This window comes from Manacus candei, unplaced genomic scaffold (genome assembly GCF_025592945.1).
Source record: "Manacus candei isolate 608988 ecotype Guabito, Panama unplaced genomic scaffold, ASM2559294v1 h1tg000047l, whole genome shotgun sequence".
NCBI lineage: Eukaryota > Metazoa > Chordata > Aves > Passeriformes > Pipridae > Manacus > Manacus candei.
In genome coordinates, this window is record NW_026138095.1 from 4,605,848 (window position 1) to 4,628,575 (window position 22,728).

The window sequence follows — 22,728 nt, forward strand, 5'->3', positions numbered from 1 at the left end:
GAAAAGATAACACAGTGGATTTTGCCTCCTACCCAGCTAAATTAGTGTTTTAAATGCTGTACTCTCTGACTTTAGTTACTTTGTATTTAAAAGATCCTGGTTTCCTGTTAAGATTTATACAATCTGAGATCCATGTGGAGATGAAGATCACAGTTTTACTTTCTATTGCTTTATCTGCTGCTGTTCCTGTTCCAGGCAGAAATCCAGGGGATACAGATGGAAGTTATCTGTCCTCCAGATCCTCTTTTCTACAGCATTAGGCTGGGGGCTATAATGAGATTTCAGCTGGATCACTACACCTAATATAGTGGCAGAGCAAGAGTTTTCTCCATAGGAAGCACTTGGAATGGGGAATTCCTCTATTTTGCAGCCTCCCAGCTCTGTGCATCTGTCCTGTACAGTTCTAATCAGATCAAGAGATGCTTGTGTGCGGTCCCAAAATTGGGTGAGTCAGGATTTTACCCTCCCATTGAGCTCAACTGCCCACCACAGAGAAATGGAAATGCTCCTGCTGGGTGCTGGGTCATGTTCTTGCAGCCCTGAGATGACACAAACAGAACAGATCTCATTTGAGCAGGGTTGGTTAAGTACAGAAAGCAGATACAAAGTGACTGGTATAAGTTCCACAAGAATGAAGCCACCTACAAAGGTGCTGTGACCCCTTGCTTTGAGGGCTGAAAATAACTTTGTGCATTTTGCTCTCAAGAAGCAACTGCAAACCCTTGAGGTAAGAAACCCAAACCAAACAATCGTTTGCTTTTTATTGAGAATGCTTCATCCATTATTTCAATCAGAAAAACTAAAAATCAAGATAAGTGAAGTGGAAATTTGGTGGGTATATTTTGAAATGGAAATGAGGTGGTTATATATTCATATTCTCTGTGTTCATAGGCATGTTTGCATTAATTACAGGAAATGAATACTAATTTATGATTGCCCCTGCTCGCCATCAGACTGCATTTATTTACAGATGAGGTCAATGAAAAATTAGTTTAGTCTTTTTTACTGCTGTTTAGAACACTCAAGACTGTGTTTTCCTCTAGATTTGTCATGGTTAATGAATGTTGCTTCAGCAGTCAATCATGTACTCTAAATGCTGTCACACTTTTTTTTAAAGCCTCAGTCATGAACCATGACAGAAAAATAAACAAATAAATATAAAACTAAAAAACTCTTTTCACTGAGCAGCTACACTATGCAAAAATCTCCAGGGAAGGTTAAAGGAGGCCAGAATAAATGATAATATAAGTGCTGTGGATATAGAAAAGCAATAAAGGTGTACCAACACTGAGGGTCTGGCAAAAAAACTCAACATGCACATGCACACACACTCTGCAGTGAAAAAACTGGCAATGTTAGTAGCCTCAAGGTGCAATTTCCTGGAGCACTGAGATTGACATGCCAGCACTAAATGTTGTTAATTTAACTAACTTCAAATTAATGGCAGAGTCTGCAGTGGCCGAACCCCTCAAACACAGTCTCATTATAGCCTTGCTGGGAATGTCCTAAATATAGGCATTGACAGTTTAAAACAAATTCTCATACATGGGGGTATTTTTAGACCCAAGTAAGGCGTCAGAGTTTGTGTCATGGTATAGGGTTGATTAATTGGGTTGGTAAGTCACCCTCCAACCCGCACACTGGGCAGAAAAGGGCCCACGAAGGAATACAAAGAAGTTTTATAACTACAATATGTAGTTATGAGCAATATCTGTATTCCAGGGAAGTGAGAAGGTTTGGTTTGTGTTTAGGCTTTCCCTGGTTCGGTAGAACTTTGAGAGTCTCTTTTAAGTGGGATTTTAGGCCATTTGAACACGAGGAGTGAGGATTCTTTGGGTAATGGAAATGACAGATTTCAACACAACCGGTCTCCTGAAGGCAGCAGAGCCAAAATCAAAAGGATAATCAAAATAAACTAAAGTCTAGACAACCCATCGTCCTTTCATTTTTGATAACAAACTCTTCATTGCAGCCCATGATCTTTGAGTCACTCAGTCCCTGTTTCTGTACTTTTAAAGATTTTTTTCTCAGTGTTGGTATTAACTCAGCTGGCCAGTGTTAATCATATTAGAAGCTCAACCTGATTCATCACTTGGTGTATCTGAGATAGAGAACAAAAATATCTCCTGAGCATGCATTCAACAAGCAGTTATTGCTGTAAACATCCCCCAGAACTGTGGTACTGTGCTGGTATAACCACCCTTATCATAAAACCAGGCAATTTGGGTGTGTCAAAAACTTTCCCCAAACCACAGCAAACTTGATCTCTTACAGGCAATTATCTAAGTCAATTTGTGTTCTTTACTTACAGTGTGGGCTTTCCTTTGCCCCAACGTGCAGAAGGGTCTTAGCAATAGGGACATTATTTGTCAAAATGGCAATATCCAGAGGAGTTAGTCCCTCACTGTTTGGTGTGTTCAGGTCCAGTTCCTCCAGTGTGTATTGATAAAGAAGAATCTGAACAGCATCCAGGTCCTGCTGTTCCACGGCCTCAAACATTGCTTCATTGCACTGGAAATTCTGTGCAGCAATGAGAACAGAAATTCAGTAAAATTTTTCAGTTGTTAGTGCCTTAAAAATAAATGGAGAAGATTTGTGTTTTGTGAGATTGCTATAAAATATTGATCCTCCAGCCCCAACTTAGGTTCAGCTAGAAGAATGGCAATTGTTTGCTGCAGAATTGGGCTTGGCCTGCCTGACCTTGCTTCAGGTCTGTGTGAAGATTCAAGTGAGTTTCAAACCCATATGAAACAAACCCATGCTTGTTTAGACATCTGTCCTGTAATCAAATTATATGAGCAACATCATATGTTTTCAGTGTGAAAACAGGATTTCGTGTGAAAACAGACACTGTGATTTTGGCATAGTCTTGGACTACTGAGTTTTCAAACTCAAAATTTAAAGTAAAAATCTACAAACTCAGGTGATCAAAATCTGAATCAAACAAGCTATTCTGGAGGAAAACCTTCCCTGTTCCAGTGTGAGCCAGCAATAGGTATTGACCATTTTACCACTTCAGTCATTTATAGGTGTTCTTATTATTGTGTTTAAGTTGTAACCAGAAGCAGCTTTGAAATACATAAAAGGATGTGGAAATGAGACTGAAAAAACTCAAGCAGGGAGAACCACTGAACCTTTTCCTTAGCAACATCAAGGAGATAAAAGAATGGTGTAACACAAAGGCACCTGTTGTTCCTTAATTGAGCTGGGGAGAAGCAGGTGCAGGAGAGTAGCATGGCCTGCAGGTTTCTGTTATGAGAACATCCTTCTGGAGCTACAGTAATGACATGTTATTTGCCAAGATTCTTTACATTCTCTCCCAGTGTCCCACTGCCATAATTAGCCAATAGGGTTTTTCCCCTCTTTGGTATGAATTAGTAGGAGCAAGAGGCCCAGCCTGGCAAGGAGGGCTCAGCATGCAGAGGAACTGAGATCTCTGTAGGTGTGTTGTGCTCCTGGGCAGAGCTAAAGAAATGCAAGGATCAGAGAGCAACTCATCCAGATATGTGATGTGAACCAGCTCCCTGTGACCTGAAACCACATGGAGGGAACACAGAGAAAATCCTTATCACAGAATGTATTCTTTATTCTATAAAAATAAATATTAAATAGAAACCATCTTCTAGTGTGATTAGAAATTAACATTTCAACCACATCAAAATTTCATTTTCTTTTTTAAATTTATGTAGTTTTGTTTGGCTGTCTGAGTTTTGCTCTCAGTGAAATGGCACTTTTAAAAAGAGCACTGACCTGCTGGAACATCTTTTGTCTCCTAAAATTCATGGGCTAATGGTTTGCAAGCAGTTCTGGGAACGAGAGTCCACAGCTACACCCTGGAATTTGATGGTTCTAGAGCGTTTTTTTTTCAGTTGTGCTTGAAGTTAAAAGTGTCTTCAGAAGTTCCCAGGCCTGACAGAGATCTGGTCAGCTGTTTGGCATGTGAAGTGTTGGTGCCACACTCAGAAATTGCAAAGATCACTTTATCTAAAAGTTTTAATATGGACCCCACCTGTGCAGGATTTTAGGGATCAGCAGAACAGGAGGACAGACGTACATTAAATGACCTTTACCCAAAATTGCCAGTATAGAGAAATGAGATTCCCATGTTAAATGGTTGTCTAAGGGTGAGAGGAACTATGCAGCAATAAAGCTATTCTGGGACAGTAGTGCTGACTTGGGAATCTCCCTTTTAGACACTGAAGTACAAGACAGCTCATGGTGGAGAAATATTTTTTCTGTAGATTTCCACACAGAATAAAAAGATGCTGCCTAAAACATCAGTGCTAATCCTGGGGCTCTGTCAAATTCTTGGGTTGAGATTCTTCTCTACATTGTAAGATTCTGATTTAATTTTATTATCAAATATTTAGACCACATTTCAGTGTTAGGTGTAAGATAAAAACCTCAGAAAAAGGGGGAGCTGGATGGTGAGCAGCTCGATTCATCATTCTTTATCCACCACTGTTCAAGAAAAAAAATTGTCTCTGAGGACATGCACTGTCATTAGTGAGAGCACATGTCCAGAAAATGTTAGCAAAGAAGACAGCACATATCTCTTTTATTATAAAGTGAAACTTAAAAAATGACAGAACTTTTTACTGCAATGCAGCAATATTTCTTTGCCTTCCAGTAGCTCCTCCACACATCTGATGTCTTGTTTATATAACACCTTATAATCTTGATATCAGAGACCTTCCTCTTATTCTGGTGTTTTGCCCCTACTCTGAAACATGAAGTGATCTGGCTAGAGGTTAAAAGAATTTTAAGTAATTTTAGTTATAATTAAAAAATATTTTAATTAATGGTATGATTCTGATACTTGCTGTATATCATCAGCTCCCACTACTGATATAGGAAGTTCTTCTCTACTGTTGTTTATGGAAATACAGGATAATTTTGCTTCAGAGTCATTTGCATTTTGATCCAATCAGAAAACCAGCAAAATCATATTGCTCTTGTAACTGATCCCAGCAAGGAAAATCTACTTATTTAGCAATAAATTAATCAAGAGCTTATTACAAAGGGAATTTGTTGAAGGAAACTAAATTACTACATCAGTCTGCATTTCTTTTAGTTAAGTTCATTTTTGGAAACCGTCTGAGAGCAGAGCAAAAAGGTAAAGCTGGTGATATTACTGAGTGACAGGAAAGTAGTTACTCCTCTGTTCACATTTTCCTTTCTGTGGCAATGGGTACACACATGGTTTTCCCTTTTTTTTTTTAAAAGTAATTTTCTTTTAATTGGCTTTACATATGTGCACAAAAGTTAAATGAGTTAACATTTGTGGAGTGTTACCCTAAGTGCTCAATACCATTATTTGGCTTTAATTCAAACTTTGTGTGAAACTCAGAAAATCTTGTGCTACATCTCAGGAGTTTCTTGCATTATATAAAACAAAAATTCCCTGCTACATATTAAAAAAATAAGAGATGGTTAACTTTGGTATTACAGCTGACATTAACTCAAATTATGGCTTGCAAAGGCATTTGGTCCTTTTCAAATATATATACACCCACTTTAACAACAGATATTACCTATCTGACTGATTATTGTAGAATTATTTTAAAAACTTTGATTTAAATTGTTTGGTTTTTGTTTATTTTTTTATTCAGTTATCAAGATTTAGACCTGCCTAGATGCCTTTCAAAATGCATCTTTGGATTTTTGCTTGCCAAGTGAAATACTTGAAGTATTTGTGAAATTTTGGCCCTAAGTAAGTTGCTGAACAGAATCTAAGCACGTGTTTAAGTTAATTTGTCATAAACACTGTTGCCAACTAACCTGTTGGCAAGATTGTTTCACCAAAAGAGAAAAAAATAAAAGCAAATTTCTATTTCTTCATTTCATTAGAAATCTGATTGAAAAAGCTGCCCTGATTTAAATGAGAAGCAGAACATGAATATTATAAGCTACTTCATCCAGTTCAAACAATTATGAGACCAAATTGCAAATATCAGCTTTTCCAAATGAACAATTCAGACACAAGGAATAGGCTGAAATATGTTGGCAAGTCTTGTGACTCCAAAGAGTGTAAAAACTTGGGAACTGTGAGATGGCCTTTCTAGCCCATGTGTGCACCCCTCATGCTCAGAGCAGGGCCCATCTAACCATGCTGGAGCTTTTTCACTCAAAAACATCCTGGAGAGGCAGCAAAATATCTGCTACATCTTCAGCCCTGCCGGGGAACTGCCCCATTTGGAACTTTGCATCCACTAAGTCCAGAAAAATACTCTACACCCCTGACCAACTTTTCCCCAACTATTTGCTTTCACACAGAAAACAGAAATGTATTTGAAGATTATATAGTTTTCTGCAAAAAGCTGAGCATATTCCATGTAAAAGGCTCTCCAGTGTTGCAGTGTTTTTCAGACTTCTGCAGTCCAAGGATAAGAAATCCAAACAGGGGTAAGGGGCAATATCTTCAGACCCAAGTGCTCAATTTTAGTCCAGCTGGTATTGTCACAAATACCAACAAAAGCCTTCTGATTTCTGCCTTCATTTACATTTAGTAGATAACTTTCTTCTGCTCTGAAAGGACAAAACCACTGAATTCAAAGAGAAACTGGATCACGTTTACAAGTGATTGGGAGAAATTTAGGAGCAGTTTTTACATTGCTTTTTCCTTGACTCAGCCCTGCAGCCTCTAATCATTAGCTGGACAGCTGTGCTATGTGATTAATTTATTTAGGTGTTACTCTGATGCACAAATGTATATACTGAAAAGAACTACAGTATTGCTTTGCAGTAAGTAATAACCATGTTCCAGTAAGTGATTCAGTGCCAGAGTGTTTAGAAATGCAATCTTATGTAGCTTAATTAAAATGAAGTGCCCCTTTCAAGCTATTTGCTCTAGGTTTGACTGAAAAAGTCCACTATGTGCTACTGGAGTTGGAAAAAGTGGTAAAGCAGTTTCTGCAAAGACTTGTTTTGATAAACATGAGTTCAAGAATAAAGCTATTTTGGGACATTGCTATGTCTGCAGCAAGACAACAATTTACTGAATGGAAAGTGTTGCACAGCAAGAGAGACTGGAAAGAAAACTCTTCACTAGCCAAAGCTGAAAGAAAACAAATTCTAACAAATGTTGTTCACTTGTCTGGAGACATGATTTTACTCATCGACTTCGCTCTGGGGCACAGAAACTCAGTGATCAGAAAATACATCAGTCAGCAACTTGACCTGGAATATTTCCACCCCTTGCTATTTATTTCTAGGGAAAACTGGGAAAACAATGAGCAGGATGGATAGAATGGGATCCCAAACCTCTTGAGTCGAGTGGGAATGTGTTCACTGAGTGGTGTGCACACCAGCTCAGCCCCCGGACTGGCAGGACCTACAGGTACCTCTGCTTGCTGTGGGTCAGCAGTGATAAAAGCTGTGACACCCCCAGGACAGTGGGGTGGGCTGGGGAAACAAAGTGAGCACAAATAAGTCTGTATCCCACTAAACACCACCCACCTCACCAGGTGAGGTGGAGTGTCACAGCTAGGACTGACTGAACAGGCACTCCCAGCACGTGGCAGATCTGGAGCGAGGAGGGACAGAAGTGAGACTGTGAGTAGTTGGCTTGATTGGCAGAGGACTCAGCCCTCAGCAGCAGTGCCCTGCTCCTCAGTCTTCTGGCTGGGCTCACTGGCAATTTCTCTTCTCATTAGTTAAGTATGACAGAAGATCCCATATTTGAAGGAATATGTAATTTGAAGTGTGTATTTGGAGAAACACTGGTCAGAAGATATGCTGACAGACTGGCACTCATTCAGTCTGCATGTCACTCTGCTCTGGCACGGTCCCCAGCTCTACTTTATCCTCCTCTTTCACTCACTTAGTCACACTTAAGCTTGCAATTAGAAAAAAAAGGTAGGACAAGATAGTGGCTAAAAAAATTCATCTAAAGAATCTTTTCCCACAGTTCCTACTTTGAGACCCCAATTCAAATCATCCCTACAAACTGAAACCCATGGCCTCAAAAGCACAGCTGTTGGCTCCCATGCAAAGGCTGCTTTCCAGCTCTCAAGCCCTGTTTGAGTTTTAGGCTTCTCCTGTAAAACAAGAATCTATTGGCTCAGGCAGAGCTGAGGGAAGCAGTGACCATCCCCTGCTTCCTTCAGGTCCTGGTCTTTCTTCACAGGAGACAGACAACTATCTCCATGGGTCCTCTAACTTCAAGAAAGGCAGGATATCCTCGGGGATAGCATCTGCCACTTGATTTTAAAATAATTTTCAATTCCTGCATTGATTCATACAATTTGTGTCATACATAACAAAGATTTGTGAGTGTTAAAGGAGTCTAGAGTGGGCTTTTTCCTTCTGACAATTTTTGTTGTCTGGCCCAGACACACTCAGAGTTTACTCCTGCATTGTGTTGAGCATCTGCTCTAGTGGAGCACAGAAGTGGTTCCAAGAGGTGTCTGCTGGTGCATTCACAGACACTCCATTAGTCACTGCTCTTCAGAAGAGGAGAGGAGCTCTCTCCTTCAAAATAATTCAGAGGAGAAGTTGAAGGATGTTCTTCCTACTTATGGAAAAGGGGAATTTATTTTGTTTTGGCAATATCAACAGCAGGTTTATCTTCCTCCAGCAAAAAGTTCTACTGTGCACTGAGCTTCCATTGTGGTGTTATTTCAGGGACACAGGCCATTCTTCAAAATTTGTGCACTGGGGGTTGTGTGACTTCACCAGCACTGGCAGAAACAGGAGCCCTTGTGAGGGTTAAGTCCAGCATGTGCTGTGCAGTGCTGGCAGCAGAGTGCTTGGCTGTGATTTGGATGGGGTACTCAGGCCAGACTGCTCCATGTGTGATCTTATTCTGTGGTCTTACCTAGTGACCATCACTACAGTCTCTGAACAACCTTGCATTTATCTGTCAGGCCTGCAAGTTCCACTTCCACTTCTATTTAAGCCACCTTCAGTTTTCTCAAAATACTTTTTTATTCATTTCTTGTAAGAGGAGCTGTTGCATGTATAGATTTAATTCACATTTGGTCACTTAATGCCAAGTTAAAACCTTACTCCTAAAATAAAGCATCATCACTTGCATAAGGCAGCCTGTCTTTAGCCTTCAAGAAGGGCAGGCTTTTATTTTCAAATAAAAGTCTTACAAATTACTTACAAAGACTCCCAAAGGGTAAGGCTGTGAGGAACACACAGCGTTGGTCGGGGAGCAAAAGCCAGACGATGAAAACTGCTCAGATTAAAAGCAAACTGATTGAGGAGATTAATAGGAGAGTAAATTGGCAAGTTGCTAGAGCTCAAGTCATTACCATGGAGGTCTTGCGGAGGCTGAGGCGGTCGGAGCGCGCTCGGAAATAGGCCTCGTCGAAGGACGTGTGGCTGCCCTTCAGCTTCTCCGACAGGTTCCGATAGAGCCGCTTGGCAGCGTTGGGAGAGGAGGGCATGCTGTGCTTCTTGGTCTGGAGGAGACTCAGGTTGTGCATTTGCTGGGTCATTTTCAGCTGGAAGTTTCTAGAAGAGAAGCAGCGGCTGTTTAACGAGGTTTTGCCGCACGGTCGGTTGGGACTGTCCCAGTGACAGGCTCACCACAAGGCTGCTGGGGCTGAGAGCTCACCCACAGGCTGGGAACACTTAGAACCCACTTTTTTGGGCTTTTCCAATGGCAAGTTGCTCTTTATAGAATATGTACAGGGAGGGGGAAGGAAGGATGGCAAAAATAAAACAGACCACTTCAAAATTATTCGCTAATTTGTCTAAGAAGGGGTTTCAATGAGTGAGGAAAACAGCCTTTTGACAGAGTGAGTTCTGGTGTGCAGGTGTCAGAAAAAATGACACCCAAACTAAATGTTGCTGTTTACAGTTTCATACTGAGTGGTTTCTTCCTCAGTTAGTGGACAGGCACTGGTTTTGTCTGTATATTATATCACTTTATCCTGCTCTGTGTTTGTCCTGTCCATTCAGACCACAAGCCCTTCCAAGAGGGACTGCAGCCTCTGACTGCCTACCCTGATGAGATTTCCATATTATCTCATAATTAAACAATACTTTCTATGTTCTATGATTACAGTAATTTTTCCATATTAGGAAAAATTGAATTAATATTTAACTCTGGAATTACTTTATGTGGGAATAATTTCGCCTAAGAATCAGATTTGACCCAACTTCAAGCATAGGAAACTATCCCCTCGAAGTCAAAGGTGACAAAAATGCACCATTTCTTCACATTCCCTTCTTTTCTGTCTACATCTTTCTTTCTCACTTGTACACTGTGGTGAGCAGACACCCCAAGCACAAAAGTATCTGATTCTGTGTAATCTCACATATTCTCCACAGGCACAGGGTATTGAAGGGAGACCAGGTCTCTGAATGAGGAGAGACAGAGTCAACACAATTGTCATATGTGATGAGAGGACTTTGTTAAATTAGAACAACAGCATGTGCAATCAGAAGGGAATTATGTGAGCTGCATCCCTGAAACTAATGTGCAAGTGTGGATATGATGAGAAACAAGCTCTCTGAGACTCAATACTGCAAAGATTTTGGACTGATTTTCTCTGAGCTTATGGAATAAAATGATTATCCACCTTCCACTTTTCTCTGTTATTAATATTTTAAAGAAACTCAGCAATTGATCAAATTTAATAATGTAATTCTCAGTTACTTAGAGTAACACATCCAGTTTCTATTTTTATATAGTGCTACAGATTATCCCACATAAATTTCTCCTCTTAACATCTGTTTTCAAGAATTTCTCCCTACTAACAGTGGAGTGTGGGTCGAGACACAGTCCCAAACTGTGGACAAAAATAGGCCAATAATTGCCATAGGCATGTTTGCAAAGGAAGTTTCAATTTCCCAAAACCATTTGATTTCAAGAGTACAGTCATTGAATACCAAATACCACACAGTCAGTAGTAAACTCAGGAGAGACAGAACAGTTTGCATTCACTGTGCAAACCCAAACACCCTCACGACTGTCCATGTTACACATGGAAGCTTTGTCAGTAGATGGCCAGAGCAGACCCCTAAGCCTGAAACACGTGGAAGAAGATAATGGAATCACTTATAATCTCATCAAAGTTTCTATTAAATCTCGAGCAGGTGAGTCTGCACCTTAAAAATGGCAGCTATTCACCAATAAAATGGGTGGCACCTTTGCTATCCACACAGAATTGAGGCATCACAAATGACTTGAAACACAGAAATGTTCCCTGTATACTCACCATCAATATCCTGGACTAGTGCAGGGAATAAACACAGAACAATAAAGCAATAGCTGGAATAACATAATGCAAATGAACTGCATTTTTTCACCACTGTACTGAAACAGTAAGATGCAAAATGCTGCAACATTATCATACTGAGCATGTTTTCTAGTCACATACAAGGTATGAAATGAAAGAAGAAAGGTAAGTTGCATATTCTGGAAAACTTTCTGGAAATGTGGTCTTATTATGCTGTAGAAACAACTCCCAGGAGAGCAATGTGAATGAGATAGAGCAAAATCATGGGTAAAAACATAATAAGAAATAAGGAAACAAACAGCTTGATTCACATGATTCTACAATGGTAAGCAGAGGGGGGGGTTTAGATGTTGTCACTTTGTTTTTACAGACATAAACTATTTCATGAGAGCAGTTTTAGGCTCCATTTAAAGTTACTAATTTTGGATTTTTTTACAACCAAATCCTTGCCTCAACAATCAGGTGAAGTCCTGAAATGTGCATTGTCTTGACTAAAATAACAAATCCCCCAGCTGAAATGCACTTAGGCTCAGGATAAATCATTGTCACAATGAAAATTGTTACAGCACATCAAAGACTAATTTAGAAACAGGAGATGTCCAGAACTGATCCATTTGATTTTTCACCTATGGAAGCCTCTGCACAAAGGTGACACAGGTCAGGGTGAAATAAAGACATTTCCTTATGGTTTGGAGATGTGTGATCCAACTTGCATTCCCACAGCAAGTGGAGAACTGCAGCAAACAGCACAGCCCAAGGTTTCTCAGTAAAAGGCAGAACTAGATAGAATGACAACAGCAGCTCCCCTTGTAACTGTTCATAACTAGCAGCAGTTTGCATTTCCAAGAATGAAACCCCACAAAAGTCTTAGGGCAGCTCTCTGGGGAAACAGTTACTGCACCACCCTGGGAACACCCACCAGCCCAGTCTGGTTTGTGTGACTGTCACCCTGCCTGTACCAAACCAGGGACTGAGGGCTCCCCACACACATTTCATGCTGCACATCCTGTAGCTCAGTCTCAGTGATAGAATTTCTACTTGCCCTTCTAAGCACTAAAGTAATCATTTTATTCCCCCAAATCAGGGTGCTACAAATTCAAATTCAAATACAAATGAATATGAAACAGTTGCCCTTACAAAAGCTTTTTTTTTTATAATTGCCAAATACTGAGCAAATGTTCATGCCCTTTAAAAAAATATTACAGAGAGAGACAAAAACCCAAACCTAAATTATAGCTCACTCTCTGTTGTCTGTGGCACACATATGCAAAACTGTACAGACAGGTGCACTGGTAGGGCACAGCATAGCTGTGAAAGCATTAACTTCACATTTTAGGAAAACACAACAGCTGAGAAACCACTCCACACTGAATGTTTATGAAACCGTCTTAGAGTTGAAACTAATAATGAAGAATATATGCATTAAAGAGTTAAATTTTACTTACCAGCTTAGGCTATCCAAGGCAAAAACGTGAACAAGTTGCTGGTAATTGTCCACTGTCTTCCTTCAATGGATCACATTAGCTTTGCTGTCTCTGCTGGCTCAGCCTCTGGGCAGAATGAGTAAACCTCTTCCTTATACTGCATGAATGATCAGATATGGAAAAGCTTATTACTAGTAATTACACAAGTCCAAGACTGCTGATAAAATCTCAGAGCAGAACAGTATTGAAAGCAAATAGTGTTGTATCACAGGTAAAATGTTTGGTGCCTTAACTGTACTCGAGTTACCTGTGCAGCTACAGGAGTGACTGCTCTGGGAAGCTCTTGTTTCCATGTCAAAGAAGCCATGGGTCCTGTGTGCTTTTAGCTTGTTGTAGCCTTCAAAACTGATCAGCAGCACAGCGTGCAAGGAGAAAAAAGAATTACTGCCAGAGTAAACCAAACTGCCACTGTAATTAATTTGCCACGAAATATGGGCAAAAAGACATTAATGCAGCCATCTTCAAGCAGTTGGCTTTGTGTTAAAACAATCAAAAGGGGAAGAAAAAAATCCCAGTGCTACACTCAGTGCAGTAATGCTTGTTGCATGTGATGTATTGTTTCTTCTTTCTTGAAGCACGCTGCCACTACAGCTGTCTGCAATCATAGCAACAAAAGCAGCAACCAGAGCCATAGCTGTGGGACATCTGCAGGATCACTGGAAAGCTCCCAGCCTGAGCAGGTTATGCTTAAAAAAAAGATTATTAAATGAATAAGAAAAACAAACCCTAGTGAAACAGGTCCTGTAATGTCTGCATTAGCAGCTTCCAAAATAGTAGAATGGTGGCATTTCGAAATCTAATTTATTTTTTTTTTTACTATAGGGCTAAAAATGCAAATGCAGGATCCCACGGAAACCCACAAAAATGTTGCTAAGTCAAATATGGAATAGCTGTACTTAGAATTCTAAAAATAGTGTAGGTGATAATCAAAGAGAAACAACAATCTAGAAAATTGTTATCCTTCTGGACAGCCCACTGGGTTAAATTTGTGTAACCAGAACACTCCTGTGTAACATCTGGCAATAGAAAAGAATTAAAACACACTAATTCCTGGGTCTGTCATAGCCAGTGATCAATAATATCTACAGAAAAGGTATTTTTTATTGTTTTTAAAGGGATATCAGAGCTGGAGTTACAGTCTGCTGAAAAAATTCCCCTGGTTTTATTCAGACATGATGTTTGATCTTTTGGAAAATGTTGGAAACCTCCCAAAATCCGGTGATCAGCCTGATTCTCCCACCTTTCAGGACTCAGTTCAGGATGCTGTGCCTCCTACTAAATAGCAGCCTTTCGCCCAAGTAGCTGAACCTAAAACATAGTCCCAGGCCTGATGTTTGTATATAATGGAACTTGAACTTAGTCTGTATTTTTAGATCAATCTGGATATGGACCAAACCCTTCTTTGAGGGTTTTTCTCTATGCACATATGCATCCATATCCACGTGGGGGTGTTAACATGCACACGGATGTATCTCAAGGACATAACAAGAATATCAAATGCAATTACTTATGTGTTTTACTGCAGCAGAGAATTGAAAAGTGCTGGGACAACATACTATGAACAACATTCCTCCTCCTATACTGTGAAAATCAGAGTGTATAGGGTTCCCTCTTTTGTTCTGCCCCTCCTAGGGATCATCAGTCAGAAGGCAGCAGGACAGCTGACTGAGGTCAGTGCTCCTTGCCAACAGGAGGAAATTGGAAATCTTTTAAAAACCACCAAATACCTCTCTAACACTGAGATACTATCTGGAAAAAAAGCATGCTGAAAATCTGAGAGGTTTACATCAGTTCAAATTAAATGTAAGCCTAAAAAATCCATTTTAAGTGCTGTGCTAAATAGACATGATTCTTCTGAGTCCAAATCCCTGGTTAAGGTTTTTTTGGTCTGTATGGACCCCACCTATGGAGCTCACTTGGGAATGAATTCTCAATTTCCAGCTGCTTTCAGGGATAAATCTTAAGTGAGTTTACTGAAACTAGTCTATTCTTGAACATTTTCTAGAAGTTTCTCACTGTGGGTCAATACTCCTCCTTCTCTCCTTTGCTTTCTCTCTTCAGACTGGTGGAAAGTAGCCCTTGTACAGTTGCCATTTCAATTTTTATAATGCTTAATACTTCTCTATTGCTACCCAAACAATATTTGGTACAACAGCAAAAGTCAAGATGTTTTCTTGCCCAAGCTAGTTCTGTGAAAGACAACTAGGATTTTTTTAATATAACCCCCCCCATATTTATGATCTCCCTGACCTATGAATATAAGTTCATTATTAAGCTGTTCAAAAGCCAGAAGACACAAAAGAGCACTCAGCAAGGTAAGAGGAGTAATAATAAACTTATCAAATTATAAAGTCATGAAATCGATTACTGAAAATTATTATTGCATGTGTATAAGTGGGTGCAAGAGGCACTTACATCTAGTTGTGGAAATGGAGAAGACTAAAAGACCTTCAGAAAACAAACACCTGGGTTTACGATAAACACAGGGAAGCAGATCTGTTAGTCTGATCTTGTACTGAAATTTGTTTGTTCTCAAGCCTTTGATGCTCCCATGAGATGACCTGGAGATGTCAGCCTTTTATTACTGCACTTGCTGATATTCCACACTTATTAGTCAAACAGAGTATTTTGGTGGCTATACTCACACTGCTGACTTACTGAGATTTTCATTCCATGACTGATGACTCCAGAAGTTCACTACCTGCAGTGCACACCGTGAGCTGATTCCACAAGTTGTTGTTATTATTACTGTTGCTAGAGCCCCACATTTTTGTGAAGATGTTTGTTTAATGGGACATTTCATTCAGAGAGGCCACCCAAGTTGGCTGATTCACCGACACTGTCACCAAAACGTTCCCCCCTGTTGATCTCAGCTTTGTACCCCACAGATATTTTTGCTGTTGTATTGGCAGTCAGCTCCATTTAGCAAATTCTGTTTGCTTCTTCCCTGGGACGTTTCTGGGATGAGGGAGGCGAGGGATGAGGAGCTCTCAGCGCCGCTCCGTGTCCCAGGTTTTCGCGTCCTCCATCGATAGGTGGCAGCGTTCGCCCAGTTCTCCAAAATCCTGGAGTGGTCCCTGGAGCAGCGGCCACACAGGGACCGCCTTGTCCCCAGCACACGATGTCCAACTCTTCCTTGCAGATGGCATCCCACGTCCTCCATCCCCAGAAACGTTCCCTTGTTTTGTATCGCACAGACTGAGTTTGGGAAAAACATTTGGTAGACCAATAGCCTGGAAGCCGGGTGGGAAGTTTGGAGCAAAGAATCTCACATAGAGCCTGACTTTTCTTCCAAATCAGCCCATAACAAAGCTCTCATCATCATAAGAGACAAAGCTGTATTTTAGGCTGTTCATAATCCTCCTCAAAGAACAAATATTGCTCAGTTGTCAGATCTGATATCAGGCAACGGAGCCAGGCAGATTGGATACCTGGGAATGGGATCTCCAGCCCCTCTCCCAAAGTAGCATGGTCAGGATAGCTCTGGCTGGCATTTGTATGCTCTCTCATTTTGAAAATCCATGACTAGAAAGGTGGATAAAGTGACTCTGTTCCTTGAAATGAAATATTGGGGTGTTTTTTTATTACAGTCAAAAGTATTCAGTGGGAAAGGTAAAATAAAAACAAAACTCCCTAAAGCCTATAAAAGTATATCTTTCTTTGCCCCCTCCCCCCTCATTATTTCTTGCAAGCATTTATACATATAAGGTACTGCAGTAAATTCCAACTCTGGTTTTGGCAATTCCTGCCTCTCTGGCTCCTTGTTTACCTATCATCTTTCACACATACCCCTTTGCCAATTTGTTAATTCTCTGTCCTATTCCCTGATTTCTTGTGTTTCCTCAAGGACATTGATCTGAGTCTTACCATTTCACTAGTTCCTTTAGGCAGTGTTCTTGATCCAAATCCACAGCAAATAACCTATTATCCACAGAGACACAGTAGTATTCAGTGTGCTCGTAAAAAAAAGACAAATATTTCCCAGTTCATCAGTCACAGACGTGATCAAACTTAAGAAATTCTGAAATTGCGAGTGAAGAAAAAAAAATTGTGCTTGGAGTAAGTTTAGAAAATTTCCCAATGAAATAATTTTCCCGAGTGTTTTGAAATATTTGAGACGCCCGTGATGCAAAGTGACTAAATGGAACTGAGCTTGGCAGCCCTGGCTCCTCCAGGCTCCCTGCTGGATCCGGGGCTCCCAACCTGTGCTCCTCTCAGCACAACCCGGATTTCAGCCCACCCAGGCTCTGCTGCAGGGCTGAGGGGGGCAGACACAGCAGCACTCGGGGCTCGCAGGCTCCCACTTGCACAGGAAGGGCTGTGGAGGCCGGGAGTGCTCCAGCTTTGGGGCAGCCTGGAGGGCAGCAGTGCCTTGGAGCTGTGGCCTTGCTGCTTGGATCTCTGAGTCTGGTTTTAGGTGAACCAGCAGAAAACCAGGGCTGTTTGCTCGGAATTCCATAAAGGTGGCATGGTTTCTGGTACAGTCACAGTCACATAACAATTCCTGGCTGCAGTGGAATAGAATCAGGCCTGGAGTGTCTGAGCTGCAAAACACTCCTTAGTCATGTGGGATCATTTGGAGTGTATGTTAAGGCAAACAGAAATACTTTGGTAGAATAAGTCTACCACCTTCCTGTTTGAACCAAGGAATTAAAGAGCAGCTGCTGCTCCCTTAGGGATCCACATACCAACCAAGAGATGTGCACCAACCTTGCTTGATGGGAATGCTGCCCTACTTCAGAACCAACAGAACTCACTTTTTGCTGATGGTGCCTATAATTGTTCTCCAGATTGGGAAAACCCCCTAAATTTGTGCCAACACATCTATCTTCAGAAAGCATGTAAAAGTACGTAAGACCACTGGACATATCCGAAGATACTCATTCCCCAAGATCCTTATCCTCCTATAAGATAATTTGTTCATCAGAAACAAATTACCCAGCTGAACATCACAGAAATAATGACGTTGTCAGCAACAGCAGCACAACTGTGATGTTTTGTCAGCCTCCTGTTGATTATGCTATCTAGTCAGATGCTCCAGATAGAGATAATTTATGCCATGTATTGTTTGGCCATGACTACTCCCAGCTGCACTGCATTTAATTCAAGTTACAGCAGAATATATTACAAACAGAAATTAGGAGGCTTTTCACAGCTGGCAATTTCTAGATTAGGGAAGAATAAAGAAAAACCAGAATTTACCAATGTTGAGCATGGAACAAAGCTGAACAGAGGCAGACATACAACTCCAGAGAAGCACATTTTTTTTTAAGCTACATTTTTAGAGTTGTGACACAGTCATTAAAAAACACAAAAAGAACATGTAAATATATAGGTGTCATTGCAATTTTTGTGTGATTGCAGCAATTAGCAGTGTACTTACTAATATAAGACCTATTTCTGAAGATTGATCTCCCTTTTCTGCAAAACTTGTATAAGAGCATCTGTTATAAAGCACTACACAACTGTTATCATTTTTCATACTGAATAAAGAGACAACTTTGATAACAAAAGAACAACTTCCTACTGTTCTGTGAACACCAAACACTGTTTTTTTCATTAATCAGATACTCCTTAAAGAGCACCTTGTTTGCCCTGATAAAAGCAGAGATCTGTTTGCAAGCAATGATTTCTCTTTAACAAATTAAAATCAGGCATTTAAAAAGAGACACAAAAAGCCAACCAACAAACAAAAAAAATGCAAACCAAACCAAACAACACTCGAAGAAGGTACCATTGCAGGAAAACTTGGCTGCTGAGGACAAGGAGTAGGAAGAGGGGGGCTGTTTTCAAAGGCTAACATTTACCTGGGGAGAATAATTTGTCCAGATCCTGATGGAGATAGATTATTCTAGATAACAACAATTCAAACCCAGAGCCTATTTGTCTGCATTAGCAGAGGAAGAACCAAAGGAGATCTGTCTCACTGGAGCAGCTTTTGTGAGTAGCCCCCTAGGCCATCTCTGTTACAGAGGAGCATCCAAATTCTGGCTGTGAGAGTTTTCCACAGGCTGGAATTCATACTGCAATCACTTGGTCTGATGTGGCTGTTCATTTACATTTGAGTTAAAATGAAAATAACTCTGAGGAATTCCAAACCAGTGTCTCACAGGAGCGATACAAAAACCTAAACAGAATAGAAGCAATTGCTGTGAAGTAATTCCAGATTTTCCAGTGCCATTCTATTTCACATGGAGTTCAAGAGCACATTTAAACCTTCATTTGTTACAGAGCATTTATGAGAGCTTTCAAATCACGAAGATCCAAGGTTTACTGCAGAGGCAATGTACAGGGACACAACAAATTTTGTTAAAACCTTTCTGTATTTTACAGAGACAAGGACATATCATTGTGTGTACTTTTCAAGGGGCACAGCAAAATCAGTGGCAAAACTCAAAATACGGGATTGTTCTTTCCTCAAGTGCAACATTTCAATAAAAGTGAAATTAAAATGCAGGAGATGCAACCAAATCTTTCCTGTGTAGAGCAGAAAAGATCTGTAACATACTTTGCCAAAAATCATTACTTTTTTATTGCAGTGGAGGCTTTTACAATATGAAGCAGCGAGAACAGCAGCTCATGAAAATATCTTCTCATCACTTTCCTTAAGCTCTAAAACTGATGAATCTGTTCCCTTTCAATTAGTCATGTCAGTAAGCAATAAACCCCAGTACTCAGCCTCCCTGTGTTCTGAGTCCTCTCCACCACCAGAAAGGAGATCAGACCAGGAAGGGGTCACTGCTCCCAGCAGCACATCCTCTTTGGATGGATGTGGTTCACAGCTTCTCTTCCCATTCCTCTGTCTTCTTCCCATCCTCACTAATGCATCAACCCACTGCAAAGGTGAGAAATGAAGCTGAAATAAACTCCTGCTTTTCAAGGCAGCTTGCAGCAGGTCTTACTCTGGTTTCCAAAAAGTCAAAGAGAATCTGATTCAGACCAGGAGATTCTTGGGTTTATTCCCCATATTCAGGTTCTGACTTAGCAAAATCCACGGCATGCAGCCTTCAAGCCACCTATTATTCCTTTCAGGACTGAAAGGAACCCAGTCCCTCTTCAGGAGGGGTTGTGGTAAAGGACAGATCCTGAGGTCTATGAACTTCCCTCCTGTTCAAAGGCCCACTGGGATGTCTTTACTCAGTCTCCTAATCCTCACATCAGAAAGAACAATGCTGGCTAATCTTGGCACTTCCAGCACACAACAGGACTCTGGCAAGTGCTGGAATCCACTGTGGGCAGGACAACTCCTGGCCTGCTCCAAATCACACTCTGAGCTGGTTCAGTCTCATCACCTTTTTTTCTTCAAACCACATTAAAACACTTGTTAGTCCCAGAGTAGAGATGTTGGCTGGGAAAACCTTTGAGATCTCAGGCTCACATACCCTAAAAGTTTCCTGTATCAAGAATGTTTTGTTATCTACATGTTCACTTATGTTTCAGTTACATGCAGCACATTGAAAATATTAAAAATTAACTTCAAAAAGTGTAAAAAACCAACACCCCAACAGAATATTATAAATAACTACTACCTATATTCTTATAAATGAAGAACTTCAAAAGTGTTTGTACATCATCAGCCAGATATTACATTCATTAGAGCTGTCACAGGAGACAGATGGGGAATATAATTTGCTAAAGATGGGATATTGATTTGAAAACAAGGACTCATGGTCCAATGAAACAACATTCTCTGCAGCTAGAAGTGCTAATCTGACTTCATCTGAATAGCCTTAATAAACATTTGCAAACCCAGGCTGCTTAGGTGGCTTAATTAAGAAAACACTTGCTTTTCACCTTTAGGAATTAATTTCCTTCAGGGTCGGTGTTTGGTGGTCTTACAGCTATCACAAGAACTTCTACACACTTTGGAATGATTAATGATCCCTGTTCTGAAAAATTATGAGGTGCTATAAGGAGAAATTAACTGAATTCACACAATGTGAAACCTCTCACTGAATAGCTTGTCTCTGTGTATTTTTTTTTGAAAAGGGGCACGATCTGTGTGTGTGTGAGTCAGAGATAACTCGGACATGAGTGCCCCCTCTCCCAGAGGCAACACTGAGCCCAAGTGAAGTTCTACAGATATTAAGTGCTGACAAGAGAATTATCCTTCAAATAACACTGGTCAATATGACACCTGAGCGTTTGTACAGAAAAAAACAAACGACTCCCAAGGTTTTAATTCAGATGCTCTTCTTGATTGTAAAATCACCCCTTCCCCCCAAGGCACAAACCCAAAAATGTGCAGTTTTATCACACCAATTTGAATCCCTGTTTTTTGACTTTTTTTATATTGGTAAATAATATGCTTTAGGTCGTATTCTGCAGAGTTTCACTCAACGCAGGTCTTTTGAATGGTTGCAACTGAGAATATAATTTGCCTCTTGAAGGCACTATTCTGGAAGAATTCCTGCATCTGGGCCTCTGCCCCTTTTCCCAAATAGGCACTACTGCAACAGATTCCAGACAACATACAGTGTTGCTACTCAGCCAGCAATAAAGCCACAGATTTGCAATGACATGGATGATAATTTATTATACACAATCCTCTTCACAGAAAATCTTGTGCTGCAATACTTTGGAAGCACCTGATCTTTTCTCTTGCCTGTACTTTCTGATAAAACTATGTAGTTTGGTTTTAATTAGGGGCCCTAATTAGAAAGAACTTGAGCATTAGCAACTGTCGGCATGCAGGATGAATTTGTTGCCTTGCTTCATCTTTTACATAAATTTGCTGAATAACAGAAGGTCAATTTGGTGATTCCAGCTGCACTTGGGAAGACTCAGTGTTAAACATGAATCACAGGGCTCTTTCTTAGAATTGCTGGTGCAGATGGCTCTGTTGCCTGCTGTTCAATACAAACAAGGTGACTGTTCTTGAGAGAAATATTGAGCTACAGACAGGGGGGAAAAGTCAAGCTGGCACGAACAACTTCAGCATTAAATCATAGGTAAGGAGCAACCATGAAAAAAAATTTTAACAAAGGGGTTCAATGACAGAGCAATCCCTTTTTCAATATTCTATCAGAAAACTGAGATACATTTTCACACTGTCTTCAGCACAGAGATGGGTGTTTTGTATGGGAATTACTGCTGCAAGTACAAACACTTGAAAGGTCCATGGATTGCAAACAGAGGGAACAGGAAAAGGAAAGTAGCAAGAGAGGTTTGTCCAATGGTTATTAAGTGTAGCTGTGGCAGAGCTAGAATTGGACATTAATATTGTTCCAGTATTTAAATCTTATTATATGGCTTAACAGAAATGCTGAAATTCTGTCCAATCTTTTGATTTTTACCCCCCTCCCCTGATTTTTACTCTCCCATTCAAGAAGTTACCATGCAACTGAATTTTCACATTACTGACATGCTACATTGATAACTGTATTAGGAAAACCCATAGATTAGATTACATAAAGTTAGAACAGGATAAAGCTAGTGGTCAACTAATAATTCCATAATTTTTCTTTAAATGAGGCTATTTAAATGAGGCTACTTTAAAAATCAGTTTAGCACTAAGGAATGAATCTGTACTTCAGCAAAAGCCAAAGTATCGGTATTTTAATATCATAGAAAAGTTTGATTACTGAACTCATTATTATATCACAGTCTCCCAGTTTAAATACAACTGTGAGACTGATATCATATTGCTATAATACAGTTCTTATTTTCTGAAGGACATGCAGACACTCAGAAAAGCATGTTCAAACAGATTCAATCTTTAAAGAATGATTTTTTAGAAGGCTGAGAAATCCAAGACTAACTGCCAGCCTCCTGAAAACAGGCAATCTAAAAATTGAATGCTTTGATATATCAGCACAGGAACTGTGCTGGGAGAATACAAAATTGGGGGACACATAAAAAGGCAAGTGAAGCAGTTCTGTTTTCTAACTCTGGAAGAAGCACAAGATATAAGCTTAATAGTAGCAGTCCACCACCACAAAGGTTGCCTGGACTTCACTCTATTTGTACCAGAATTTAGCTTGTAAATATAAGTACTAGAAAAAACCTGATTCACAGAATTCCAAATAGCTCTAATATGAGTTTAAAGA

The 22,728-nt window shown here is 40.2% G+C and overlaps 1 protein-coding gene across 2 annotated transcripts in view; it reads right to left on the reverse strand.

Moving 5' to 3' along the window:
• ANKFN1 (ankyrin repeat and fibronectin type III domain containing 1) overlaps window positions 1-22,728 on the reverse strand; it is a 129,693-nt gene that overhangs the window by 55,809 nt on the left and 51,156 nt on the right. For both annotated transcript variants that reach the window (XM_051797926.1, XM_051797928.1), the window contains 3 exons: window positions 12,641-12,776; window positions 9,261-9,462; window positions 2,310-2,520 (listed from right to left, as the gene is read on the reverse strand). In XM_051797926.1, coding sequence (XP_051653886.1) covers window positions 2,310-2,520; window positions 9,261-9,446 — 397 coding nt within the window. In that variant the 5' untranslated portion in view covers window positions 9,447-9,462; window positions 12,641-12,776. The remainder of the gene's footprint in view (window positions 1-2,309; window positions 2,521-9,260; window positions 9,463-12,640; window positions 12,777-22,728) is intronic.